General features: G+C 45.0%; 1 protein-coding gene across 1 annotated transcript in view; it reads left to right on the plus strand.

Moving 5' to 3' along the window:
* The window catches only part of BLNK (B cell linker), a 69,805-nt gene that overhangs the window by 34,508 nt on the left and 22,094 nt on the right, over window positions 1–13,203 (plus strand). Inside the window, exons 4-8 of the mRNA XM_055119474.1 lie at window positions 946–986; window positions 3,659–3,815; window positions 4,642–4,805; window positions 11,234–11,315; window positions 12,427–12,498. Coding sequence (XP_054975449.1) covers window positions 946–986; window positions 3,659–3,815; window positions 4,642–4,805; window positions 11,234–11,315; window positions 12,427–12,498 — 516 coding nt within the window. The remainder of the gene's footprint in view (window positions 1–945; window positions 987–3,658; window positions 3,816–4,641; window positions 4,806–11,233; window positions 11,316–12,426; window positions 12,499–13,203) is intronic.

The following is a 13,203-nucleotide window of genomic DNA, read 5'->3' on the forward strand; positions in this document are numbered from 1 at the left end:
GTGGAGCTATTAGAGCCATTCTCACGTGTCTTACTGCCACAGGTGTGGTGCTCACAGGTATGTAGGTCCACGTGATCCCCAAATCCCAGGCCAGGCCAGGGGAGGAGTCCTTGTATTGTGTGGTATGGGATTATAGCACAATAAATGGAGCAGAAAGCCCAGACCAGGAACAGATACAACAGGAAGGTCATTCTCCAACAAGGTCGCCCCGACATCATCTCAGCTCCTACAGGTCCAGCCACCTGATCCAATTACATGGGAACTTAGCCACCCGGAAAGATAGGCATGAGTCAAAAGCACCACTTCTCTGCCACAGTGGAATTTCTTACACTTCGAAAACCAAATTTTGGTTTTCTCTTTAAAAAAAAAAAAAAAAGAGGGTGGGGCTGGATCGATAGCACAGCGGGAAGGGTGTTTGCCTTGCACGCAGCTGACCCGGGTTCAATTCCCAGCATCCCCATATGGTCCCCCAAGTACTTCCGGGAGTAATTCCTGAGTGCAGAGCCAGGAGTAACCCCTGAGCATCACCAGGTGTGACCCAAAAGCCAAAAACAAACAAAAAAAAAATGGAGGGGGGCAAAGTAGTAGTATAGTGGGTTGGATGCTTACCTCACACCCAGCAGATCTATTCAATCTTCAGCACCCCATATGACCCCACCCCCCAAAAATAAATAACTAAATAAATAAATTTAAAGAGGACTTCAGGGGTCAAGGATGAAGCTCAGCAGTAGAACCCTTGCTCTGCAAGTGTGAGGCCCAGGGTTCGACCCAGCTCCACACGCAGCCCCCAAGAGGAGTCAGAGTGAATGAGCATGAGGAGACTGTACAAACAAGGTCAAGCAGACGAGACCCGCGGGGAGGGCAGGCAGGGGTGGGGGTGCTCGTGGGCAGGGCGCACCGGCCAGCTGACTGACGCTCCTGTGTTCTGCTTCCTACGTGTTTCAGAGAGCCCAGCTGATGAAGAGGAGCAGTGGTCAGACGACTTTGTAAGTGTTCACTCCTGGGGCCTGGGGGATGCATCTCCACTGCCGCCTCCCCCCCGCCTGCCCCCCACCGAAAGGTCTTTTCATGCTCTTGTTTCTAAACAACACACGGGGGGTAGCTGCACCTCACAGAGGGCTGTGGCTGAGTCATCTGCGCTCACCCCGGCAACACTCACAGGGTCCTGTGAGATGCATTCCTGCCGCCCCGCTCAGTGCCAGAGTGGACAGTGCTCGCCTGCACACTTCCGCTTGCTATGCTATGGAAATGCCCCCACCCTGGAAACCTTAGCAAACGGGCAAGTCAAAATGGAATGTCCGCCACCTCAGGCGGCCCTGGGCTGCAGGCTCTGGCCTGGCTGTGGTGCTACGTCTTGAACACGACAGAAGAAAACCACATGCAAGGAGAGAGTCAGGAACCTGCCATCTCAGAAGGTCAAACATGGTTCTCCCATCTTAGAACTGGGTTTTAAAAATTCCAAGGTGCTTGCTGTGACCTTTGGGACCTTAACAGAGTCTTGGAGGCCACAGAGAGAGAGGGTCCCGGGCCTAGTGACAAAGGAAGTGTGTCAGAATTAACTAATGTCTTTAGCCTGCAACCTCTGCTGTCTGCAGGCCCCTCACACCATCCCCCAAAGCCTCTTCTCTCTTGGGCTGCATCTTGTGGGGACTAGAGATTCCTCAAAGCTTTCCCTCACTGAATTAATCAGTTCACACATGTATCAGATCCAGCCTGTGTTTTGTATCTGGAAGGGATCTAAGAAGGCAGAACCACACACTGGTTTTACAGATAAGGAAACTGAGGCCAAGAGAGTGATGAGGATTTGCCCATCTGCACTGTTACTCAGCGGTCCCACAGAATGAGAATCCAGAGCTAACTAAGTTCAGTGCCCAGAACTGAGTCTGAGCCCAGCTTGGCCCTATATCCACCAGCCGGAGTCCATGCAGAGTAACAGGAGATAGGAGTTCTTCTCCTGTAAAATCAGGTGCATTTTTGTTCAAGTGCATTAAAAAAAAAAGAAATACATACACTTTTAAAACTAGAGCCCTCTAGGCAGGTGTCTGAGCAGAGAGGTTCTTCCTCCCAGAGTCCCGAAGCCCTTGAACCCTCAGAAGCATTGCAGCTGCGCCCCCTGCTGGCTGCCCACACTGGCCACAGGAGAAGCAAAGGAAAATTGGGCCTCAGTCAGAGTCACACCAAGACAACTAAGTCTTGGCTGGCTAGAGAGCACGCAACAGGACTAGGAAAGCACAAGGGGAAAACAGCCTGGAGAGGTGGGGAAGACTGAATGCCAAAGGGAAACAACCGACATTAGGTGCTGGCACAGGGGACTGAGTGCGCCCACATTGATGATTATGTTTACCTCTGTGGATTCCCATTGCATGAGCTACAGCTACAACCCCCAGGTCTTACTTGCTCATCCAAGCCTGTATTCTCCCTTGAACACGTCTCTCTCTCTCTCTCTCTCTCTCTCTCTCTCTCTCTCTCTCTCTCTCTCTCTCTCTCTCTCTCTCTCTCTCTCTCTCTCTCTCTCTCTCTCTGCTTTTCCCACTCTGGAAAAGCCCACGGTCTCTCTTGAACATGTATCTCTCTCTCTTCCCTCACCTCTGTCTAAATTTCATTCAATGAAAACTACCTTCACACACACACACACACACACACACACACACACACACACGCGCGCGTGCACGCGCGCGTGCGCGGCCACAAGGCCTCCACCTCCAGGTCTTGGGCCAGGGACACAGTTCAATAATAGAGCACGTGCATGAAGCTGCAAATACTACTACTACTACTACTACTACTACAAAACACTGACAGAATCTATTATTGGATTGATGAGATGTCCCCGTGGACCTGAACAATCTCCACACAGCACTTCTGTAGGCCCTTGCCTTTGTCCTTTTAAGAGGCCAGGTACTGCCACCTTGGCCATTTCAGTCTGGGGTCTTGAACAGCTTTTGGGAAGGAACTTTCAGATAACTAGTCTAGGAAGCCCCACCTCTTTCCAAAGAAAGCTGAAACGAGTGGGGTGCCCAAGTCAGGCCTACGTGCCAAGGCGCCCACTGTTTCTTGACTTTCTCCATAGCAATTAAAGCTCACTACTTGGCAAGGTGAGGCGGGTCCAGCTTGGCTCTATGTCCACCAGCCGGAGTCCTCTTCTGGACGAGACTGGCCTTGGGAAGCCAAGCCACTGGCCTGCACAGACTCCCTTCTGGCCTGCACCTCTTCTCACTCCCTCTCCCCCTCTCAAGCTCCCTGCCTGAGAACTATCACTGGCAGCTTCGGAAGCAGATGGCAGACCTTGGGCTTAGAGCTCAGGGGTGGTTTGTGGGACAACGTGGTGCCAGAAATCAAGCCAGCGCCTCCTGCCTGCAGAGCTTGGATTCCAGCCCACTGAGCTCTCTCCCCCACCTCTTTTCCTACCTCTTAAAAATCTAATTTACCTCCTGCTCTTCTCAGTGACATGCAGAGGTTCAGCCTCCTCGGGGCTTTTCACCAGTGTCCAGGCTTCCGGTGACAGGCACCAGGGTGAGGCAGGGAGAGGCAGTGTCTCTGAGCCCTGCCTGGCCCTAGGGACTGCCCCTCCGAGCCTCATTTCCTATCCTGCCTTTGGGGGCGCAGCTCTGTCACCAGGACGAAAGCCTTGCAGGCCCTGAGCACGGTGTCTATCTTGCAGGACAGTGATTATGAAAACCCAGACGAGCACTCGGACTCGGAGATGTACGTGTTACCGGCCGAGGAGCCGGGGGATGACAGCTACGAGCCGCCACCTGCCGAGCAGGAGACCCGGACAGTTCACCCCGCCCTGCCCTTCACCAGGGGCGAGTATGTAGGTGAGGCCATCCTCGAGCCCCATGGGCAGCAGGAAGTGGGGGGAGGCCAGGGCTGCAGGGTAGGAGGCATACCCCACCTCTGCGCCGCTGTCCACCTCCTGCTTACCAGCCCCGAGAGCCGCTCACCGGAGCGGGCAGGCAGGTCCAGTGAGTAGGGGCAGGATCCTTCCAAGCTGATGAAAAAGTCAGAAATTGCAGCCACTGGCCCAGTGTGACCCACCGCAGCCTCCAGCCTTGCCAGTGGCTGCATCTCTCTGGGCTTCCTGCATGCAGGATCTGTGATGTCTCCAGGACATAGTGACCTCAGAAATCAGGTCCCAGTGAGAACCACTGCCTGAGAGTCTCAGAATGGTCAGGAAGCCTTAAAAACCCACCGTCGCAGGGTCTTGCAAGAAGCTCAGATTTGTAGGTCTGCTGTGGGGGGGCCTGGACTGTGGCATCTGTAGCAGCCACCCAAGGAGCATAAGCAGCATTGAACATCAGGGCCCTGAAGGCGTCCCACAGCAAAGTGAACCCATGGGAAAGGGGTGTCCCAGAGCACTCTCTGGGGTGCCCCTAATATGGCTGAGGTCCTCTATTCGGGACCACTCACTGTCCTAGCTGAGTGCCTTCCCTGGGAAGCACATTCTGGTTTTAATCACATAAGTCAGCGGACACTTGACATTTTGTGCCAGACCCATCACTGTGCCCCTTTCAGGAATACCCCTCAATGAATCTTTGGCAGCCTCCTCGTAGATGTGGGTGATTTTATACTCCCTAGACATTGGTCCAGGGAAGACTCAGAGAGCCTTTCACCTTATGCCTTGTTGTTACTGTGCCTTTCAAGACAATCGATCAAGTCAGAGGCAGTCTCCGCCCTTCAGCAAGAGCCTGCCCAGTCAGCCCAGCTGGCCTTTGGCCAAAGCCAGGCTGCCGTCCACACTGCCGGCCCCAGCACCTCTGAAGAAGCCCCAAGTCCCACCCAAACCCAAAGAGCTCCTTGAGGATGAGGTAAGTCTGTCCCGGAGACCTCCCAGATGGAGTGGGAGCTCACTGCAGCGGCGAGGGGGTTCCTGCTCTCGGCCAGCGCTAACCACCTTGCCCTTCTCTGCACCCCTCACCCCACACTGTCATGCTGAAAGGATGTGGTTCCTCTGAGTGCCATTTTCAAGCATTTTCATTTACCAGAATCGAATTCTATAATATCAAAACTGGGTCAGTGGCTTCTTCTCATCCCTCTTTCTCTTCCCCTGGTTTCCTGTGAACTTTCTCCTGCTTCTTTAAAGTACATACCCCTGTCTTTGTGCTCTTCTGCTTCTCTTCCCTGTCCGGCCTCAATTTCTTGCCTCCGCCACCTTTCCTCTCTGCTCCTCTGAGATATAGTGGCACTTTGGGATTCCCAGTCTATTGGATGACCCTGCACAGCCTATAGAGAAGCTCCCCTGCCCGGCCATCCCCACCTCTCTTCTGTCTGCCAATCTCCAGAATGCAACCTGCAGACTGTCTTGAGACCAGGCTCTGGGTTCATATCAGCCACCCCCCACTCCTTCCCTTGTCAGAATCTATTCCCGAGTCTTGTGCTCTATGGAATTGCTCCTGTTTGAAAATGAACAGGTAAACTCATTCAGACTGTGTAGGAATAACTGATACTGTCTTAAATGTTATGACTCTCCCCAAAATTTGCATTTTCAATTAAGAAGAAAGCAGACTTTTAAACTTAGCCATTATTTAAAATACAAAAATAAAAAAAACCCACAACCCTATTGGTGGGGGCAGAGAAAAAGTACAGGTTGCGGCATTTGCTTTCAGCTGTGTATGCAGCTATGGCTGCGACCCTGTGCTGCATACAGTCCCCTAGCACTGCCAAGTACAGCCCCTAAAAAATCTTATGAATATAACCATCTGAGATGTTTTTTAAGACACAAGAAAATAGAAACAAACAAAAAAGAAAATAGAAACATTTATGTATAATTTATTATTATCATAGAAAATCAAACCCAGGTTGGCCACGTGCAAGGTAAATTCCTCCGCCCCTCTCAGAGAGCCCGGCAAGCTACCAAGAGTATCTCGCCTGCATGGCAGAGCCTGTCAAGCTACCCGTGGAGTATTTGATATGCCAGAAACAGTAACAACAAGTCTCACAATGGAGATGTTACTGTTGCCTGCTCGAGCAAATCAATGAGCAATGGGATGACAGTGACACAGTGATACAGTGATACCATAGAAAATAAATAAAATAGCAACGACATCTCTTTGCCATCACCAATTTTAATGCAGTTCTCAATTTATTCATAATGCCTGTAGATGATAAAACCTCTAGCTTCTGAACATGTAAAATGATCTTCCTTTCAACCTTAACATGATTTGTAGCCTAGCAGGAAATAAGAGAGATATTTAGGGGCCGGAGTGATAGCACAGCGGGTAGGGCGTTTGCCTTGCACGCAGCCGACCCGGGTTCGATCCCCGGCATCCCATATGGTCCCCCAAGCACCGCCAGGAGTAATTCCTGAGTGCAGAGCCAGGAGTAACCCCTGAGCATCGCTGGGTGTGACCCAAAAAGCAAAAAAAAAAAAAAAAAGAGAGATATTTAAAATAAAGTAGAACACACAGCTCATGTCATACTTAATAGGGGAAAAACTGAAAGCCTTTCATGTAAGATCAGGCACACGACAAGGATGTCCATTTCTACTACTACTATTCAACATGGTAATAAAAGACCCAGCCTCTGATTTTATATAAGAAAGAGAAATTAAATAAATTCAAATTGGTAAAGAATAAGTCAAACTATCACTATTTATAGATAAATACAGATAAAAACCTGTAGGTCAGGTTTTTTTTTGTATTCCTATGACATAGAAATTTAAAAATTCAAATTAGAATAAACAAATCTCTACAATAAAGTAGCAGGCTACAAAATTAATGCACAGAACCTGTTGTATTCTTATATGTAAAAGGAAAATAAACTTTTAAACTATCCCATGTGTTGGATGACCCTGCACAGCCTATAGAGAAGCCCCCATACCTCTCCTGTCCCCCAATCTCCAGAATGCTATCTACAGACCGTCTGAGACTAGGCTCTGGGTTCATATCAGCCACACCCCAACCCTTTGAAAATTATTTTCAAAAAAGGCAGGTGTCTAGGAATCAATCTAGCAAAGGAGATGAAAGACACGTTTGATGAAAATTTTAAATCATTTTTAAGAGTAATTTTAAAAAGACACAAGAAAATAGAAACAAGGAAGAAAATAGAAATATTTATTGATAATATTTATTATTACCATCACTAGGAAGAATCAATATCATTAAAATGGCTTATCCAAAGTTATTGACAAATGAAATGTGACCTCTATCAAAAGACCTTGATATTGGGCCTACCTCTATTAAATATATAGAGGCACACATGGACAGGACCATCTAAGATCTTGATTTCAGAGAAATCTTCAATGATACAACTCCCCTGGCAAAGAAAACAAAAGCAGAAATAAGCAAATGGGACTACATCAAACTAGAAAGCACTGACTGTGAAAGAAATGAAACCTAAAATACAAAGACACTCCACTGACAGGAAGAGTGTGTTCACACTTCATACAGCAAATATAGGGTTAATACTCAAGATACATAAAGAAAAACAAATACAGCAACAACCACAACAATTTAAAAAAAAACTCAAAAAATTGGGAAGAGAAGGTGATCAGACACGAAGATGGCCAACAGGTATATGGGGGGAGAAGTGTTCTCATCACAGATTATCAGGGAACTCAAGTCAAGTATGAAACATGACTTCACACCAGTGAGAATAGTCTATATTTTAAAAAGTCCAGAAACAATAAATAGTAACAGGAATTTGGTGAAAAGGGAGCCTTCATTCACTGCTGGTGGATTGGTTATCTGGTTCAGTCTCTTTGGAAAAAGGTTTGAAGACAAAAAAAAACTCTAAATAAGTAGAGCTTACATGTAACCTACCAATTCCATTCCTGGGTATCTACCCCAGGAATACAAAAGCATTAATTCAAACATTTTTTAAATTAATGCTTTTATTTAACATTGAACATACATATGCCTATGTTCATGATAGCATTGTTTACAACAGCCAAGACCTGGAAATAATGCAAATGCTCAACAACAGATGAGCAACAACAGAAACTGGTAGATATGCACAATGGAATACTAAAATCAGCTATGAGAATAGATTTAGGTTTGTAGTTTGGGGCAACTTGGATGGAATTGGAGGATGTCATGCTGAGTGAAGCATATCAGAAAGTAAAAGACAAACACCAGATGATCTCCTTCATATGCAGAGTGTAAAGAAACAAAGGGATTAGAATTGTCTAATCAAATCCAGAGATATGATCAACAGAGCTGGGAACTGAGGAGGCTCTAGGAGTGGAGAGACCTTGGGTAGTGATGGAAAGATCCTGACACAGAGGTGGGGAAATGGGAGTAGCATCTCTACAAGTGTGAAATCATATTTCACTTTTCTTGAAAACTATGATCTCTCAATTTAAAAGATTAAAAATGAAATCGAGGCAGCATAAGGACCTACATTTCTTTTTTGGTCCTTATTAGTTATGGGAAGAGAACAAGCCAAATGACCTCTCTAAGCCCCAGTTTTTCGTCTCTTTTGGGTTAAAGAATTTAATAAAATAAAATTTATATATAAGTTAATATATATACATATATATATACATTGCTAAGAACAGTGCCTCAAATACAGATATTCCATGTGTCATATATGTTGGATTCCTTTCTACCATATTCTAAATCCTTTACAAAATTAAGCTTTTAAGTTTCCCCTGAAAACAGAAAGCCTGGCTATTCTGGGCCAGCCATGTCCCCAAAGCTGCTGAGTCTGAAGCCACCCACTAGCTCAGTCCCTTTCTCTGCCATCCCCAGGACTGTTCCCTGCATCCTGTAAGCATCCTGTAAGCATTGCGCTCCTCTTCACTGCTCCAGGAAAGTGCCTTGTCCGAGAGCAAGTTTAGTTCTGAGGTTCTCAGTCTGTCGTACACCTGAAAGATGGTGCTGGTAGGGTGAGAATAGGGCTGACAGGAAGGAGCTTAGCAGGGGTCAGAACCGGGAGACCAGCTGTTAGGGTCTCACTCTGAAATCTTAAAGCATTTGGCCCATCCATAGGAAGATATAAATATATTCGGACACAGAATATAAATGAATACTGTGAATTATTTAAAGCTCGCTGCTTCTGTGAATAACTGAGAGTGAACCCCAGTGGGCCAGGGACACATTTGCTGACAACAGCCTTGCAGAAGTGGCTCAGCCCGGCCTGAGCCCGTGGGAGTAAAATCTGGAGGAGGCAGATGGACAGTCGAGATAAAAAAAGGTTCAAGAAGGAAAAAGAGGTCAGCGCTGAGATCTGGCAGAAACATTAGATAGGAAAAGAAAGAAAAAAAGATATGAACACATACAAAAATTTAGCTCTGGGACCTGGCAAACTAGTACAGTGGCTTAGAATACCTGCTTTGCAAGCCTGAATTCTCAAGTCCAATGCCTGGTGTAGTCACATGCATCGAGAAGGATCCAGGCAGGTCTATGGTTTGAACCTGGGAGTTCCAGAAATTTCTCTATACTGCTCAAATTCTAGACCTTGCAGATAAACTCTCTTCTACTGTACTATAGAATACAGAGTACTATAGAATACAGAAATGAAAAAAGAAAATTCAGAATAAAAATACTCTGAAGTAAAGAAGTAGCACTAGGAAATTTTACAGGGAAGGAGGAACATGGCATTTCTATTCCCCCTGTATCTAGGCAGGCATTCTTGATGACTGCCAATACTAATATTCTGTTATCAGTTATTGATGAAAGTGTAAGACAAAGGAGGGAAAAAAAGGTTTTATTTTTATAAAATTTTTATTGATTAATTTGTTACATAGTTACTCATCTTCTTGTAGATAAACGTTTTTAAAACAAATGCTGTTAGAATAATTATCCACATGCAAAATAATAAAACTGGACCCTTACCACACATCAGATTAAAAAATTAAAACTATTAGGAGAGATGAAGTCATGAAATTTGCTTATAAGTGGATAAACATGGAGAGTATCATGCTAACTGAAATGAGTCAGAAAGAGAGGGACAGACATAGAGGGACTGCACTCATTTGTGGAGTGTAAAATAATATCACGTAAGGCTGACACCCAAGGACAGTAGATACAAGGGCCAGGGAGATTGCCCCATAGCTGGAAGACTGCCTCATGAGCGGAGAGGAGAAGGCAGATGGAATAGAGAAGGGATCACTAAGAAAATGATGGCTGGAGGAACCAGTTGGGATGGGAGATGCATGCCAAAAGTAGATAATGGGCCAAACATGATGACCTCTCAGTGTCTGTGTTGCAAGCTATAATGCCCAAAAGTAGAGAGAGAGTATGGGGAATATTATCTGCCTTAGAGGCAGGGGGAGGGTGGGAAAGGGGGGGTATACCCGGGATATTGGTGGTGGGGAATGTGCACTGGTGGAGGGATGGGTGTTTGATCATTGTGAGATTGTAACCCAAACATGAAAGCTTGTAACTATCTCACGGTGATTCAATAAATTTTTTTAAATTAACTAAAACTGGATTTTATACCTAAATATAATAATTAAATCTATAAGATTCCCAGAAGAAAGAAGTCTTTATGCCACCACTAGGGATGTTCCCAAGGAAACTGTATATCTACTCAGAGACTTGTCCATGTATACTCAAAATCACAATATGCCCAAGGGGAAATAACCCAAGTCTCTCCCTACTGATGATTGGCCAAATAAAATGTAGTCTACAGTCACAAGTCACTTCATGACCAGTATACTGTCTGAGAAATGTGTATGGAATAGCTTACTGAGATCACTATGGTCTATGTGATCCGTTGTTGACATCATTAAGTGACGCATGACTGTGTCTCAGTAATGGACTATTGTTTGGCAATAAAAGGAGTGAAGTAGTAATAGACAAAATAACAAGTTGAATCTTGAAACCATGCTAAGATAAAGAAAAAAAATTTTAAAGATTACTTAGAGGGCCATAGTGTTAATGCAATGTATAGGGTTGCATGCAACCTTGCATGCGACCAACCAGGATTCAATGCCCAGCACCCTATGTGGTTCCCCCAAGTATTTCCAGGAATAATATTCCATTTTATATATGTACAAATAGACAAAATTTCAAGGGAGAAAGCATATTAATGGCTGACTAAATCATAGGAGGGAGTGAATAGGGAGAGACAATGAATGTAGATTCCTTTTTGGGGTGATAGAGATGTTCTATCATATTGTGCTTCTGGTCATAGAACTCTTTGAATCTACTAAAAACTACTAAGTGATACAATTTACATCAAGGAGTTTAACAATATGAGTTATGTATCTCAAGGTATTTTAGTTAGGTTCTTTTCCTAGTAAAACATAAATACAGAGCATTATCCTCCATCATTTCTGTCTCTCTTTCAGGCTGATTATGTGGTCCCTGTGGAAGATGAAGATGAAAACTATATTCACCCCACAGAAAGCACTTCACTCCCTTCTGAAAAAGGCAAGTTTGCACCTAAAACCCTGTAGCAGTAGGTGGAGTTACCCAGGCCGCCTGAGCGATGTGTGTGGGTGGGCTACAGTGCAGAAACAATGGTGCCCAGGCATCTCTCCTCTGGTTCCAACATTTATTTGGCTCGTGGGGCATCCTAGAGAGACTCATCTCTGTTTCAGAGTCTTTACACTACTTTTTTCTCCCTCTTCCATGGTTTTACACTCCCCTCTCAAATTATGAAAGCAATTGCCTCAGTAATTTCAGCTGACCTCACTTGAGGTCCATCATACATTTTTCCATAAATGTGAGTGTCTTAATAGACTGCCCCTATAATCATTATCTCTCTATCTACCTATCTATCTTTCTCTCTATATATATATATGTATATATGGAGAATTCATAAAACCTGGTACTCACCAAATATTATATGGGCACAATGGTTAAGAGAACTGTTTTTATCTTAAGAAAATGATTGAAGGGGCTGGAGTGATAGCACAGTGGGTAGGGCATTTGACTTGCACGAAGCCGACCCAGGTTCATTCCTTCGCCCCTCTCAGAGAGCCCAGCAAGCTACCTAGAGTATCTCTCCCACACAGCAGAGCCTGGCAAGCTACCCATGGTGTATTCGATATGCCAAAAACAGTAGCAACAAGTTTCACAATGGAGACTTGAGCAAATCAACGAGCAACGGGATGACAGTGACAGTGACAGGGGCTGGAGAGATAGTGCAGCAGATAAGAAACCTAAGAAATCTGCCTTGTGCACAGCCAACCTGGGTTTAATCCAGGCATCCCACATGATCCCCCATGCACTCCCAGGAATAATTCTTGAGTGCAGAGACAGGAGTAACCCCTGGGCATCACTGAATGTGGCCCCAAAACAGAAACAAACAAAAATAATCTCGTAAAAACCTTTTCTTCTGAGGAGACTTACATATTTAATAAATATTTCCCATTCTCCAAGCTGCAAACAATGGATGACCTAAAGGAAAATATGACTCATAATTTCCATCATACATTTTCCCATAAATGTGAATGTCTTAACAGATTGCCCCTATAATCATTCTCTCTGTGTATATATGTATGTATATACAAAATATGTATATATTTGTGTGTTTCAGCTCCCATGGTGAACCGATCAACCAAGCCAAACAACTCTGCAAAACCACTTTCCCCTCCAGTGGCAACTTCAGGTAGTGTGTGTGTGTGTGTGTGTGTGTGTGTGTGTGTGTCTGAGAGAGACAGAGACAGAGGCAGAGAGAGAGACATTTGGTGTTTCAAGTCTTTGTTTCTTACTGTAAAATTATTATATTTAGAGACTTGTTTTTTAAACCAATTCTGAATAAGATAAGCAACTCAGTTCTAATATTAACAATAACATCTTTCCAATTTTTAATATGGTAACATCCGTATACTGACCACATGCAAGAATCCCTCCCAGAACCCAAAGACAAGTTCTAGCCTTCCATGAAGAATGAATTTGACCAAAAGGACATGCACTCTGAAGCCACTAAAGACTTTACTATAAGGGAACGCTAAGGATTTGGGGCACAGCAAGGCAGAGAGAACCAAGAGAAGGAGACACAGCCCTCACTCATGTGACTCGTATGTTGTTGGATGCCAGTTTTATTTATGTATTTATTTTCAATTTCTGGAGGTTTAGGGGAAACCCCCACTGGTATTTGGGTGCTATTTCTAGCTCTTGCTCAGGAGTGACCCCTGGCATTACTTGGCTGGTGGGGGAGGACAGGGATGTGGAGTTTCAGGATCATGCCAGATTGACCATATGCAAGAGCTTTACTGCTCTCCAGCTGCCAGTTTTGTTGTTTAATTTTTATTTTACCAAAGCACCATGGTTTACAAAGTTATTAATAGTTTATTTTTAGACATACAGTGTC

The sequence above is a fragment of the Sorex araneus genome, chromosome 11 (assembly GCF_027595985.1).
Source record: "Sorex araneus isolate mSorAra2 chromosome 11, mSorAra2.pri, whole genome shotgun sequence".
In the NCBI taxonomy this organism is placed as follows: domain Eukaryota; kingdom Metazoa; phylum Chordata; class Mammalia; order Eulipotyphla; family Soricidae; genus Sorex; species Sorex araneus.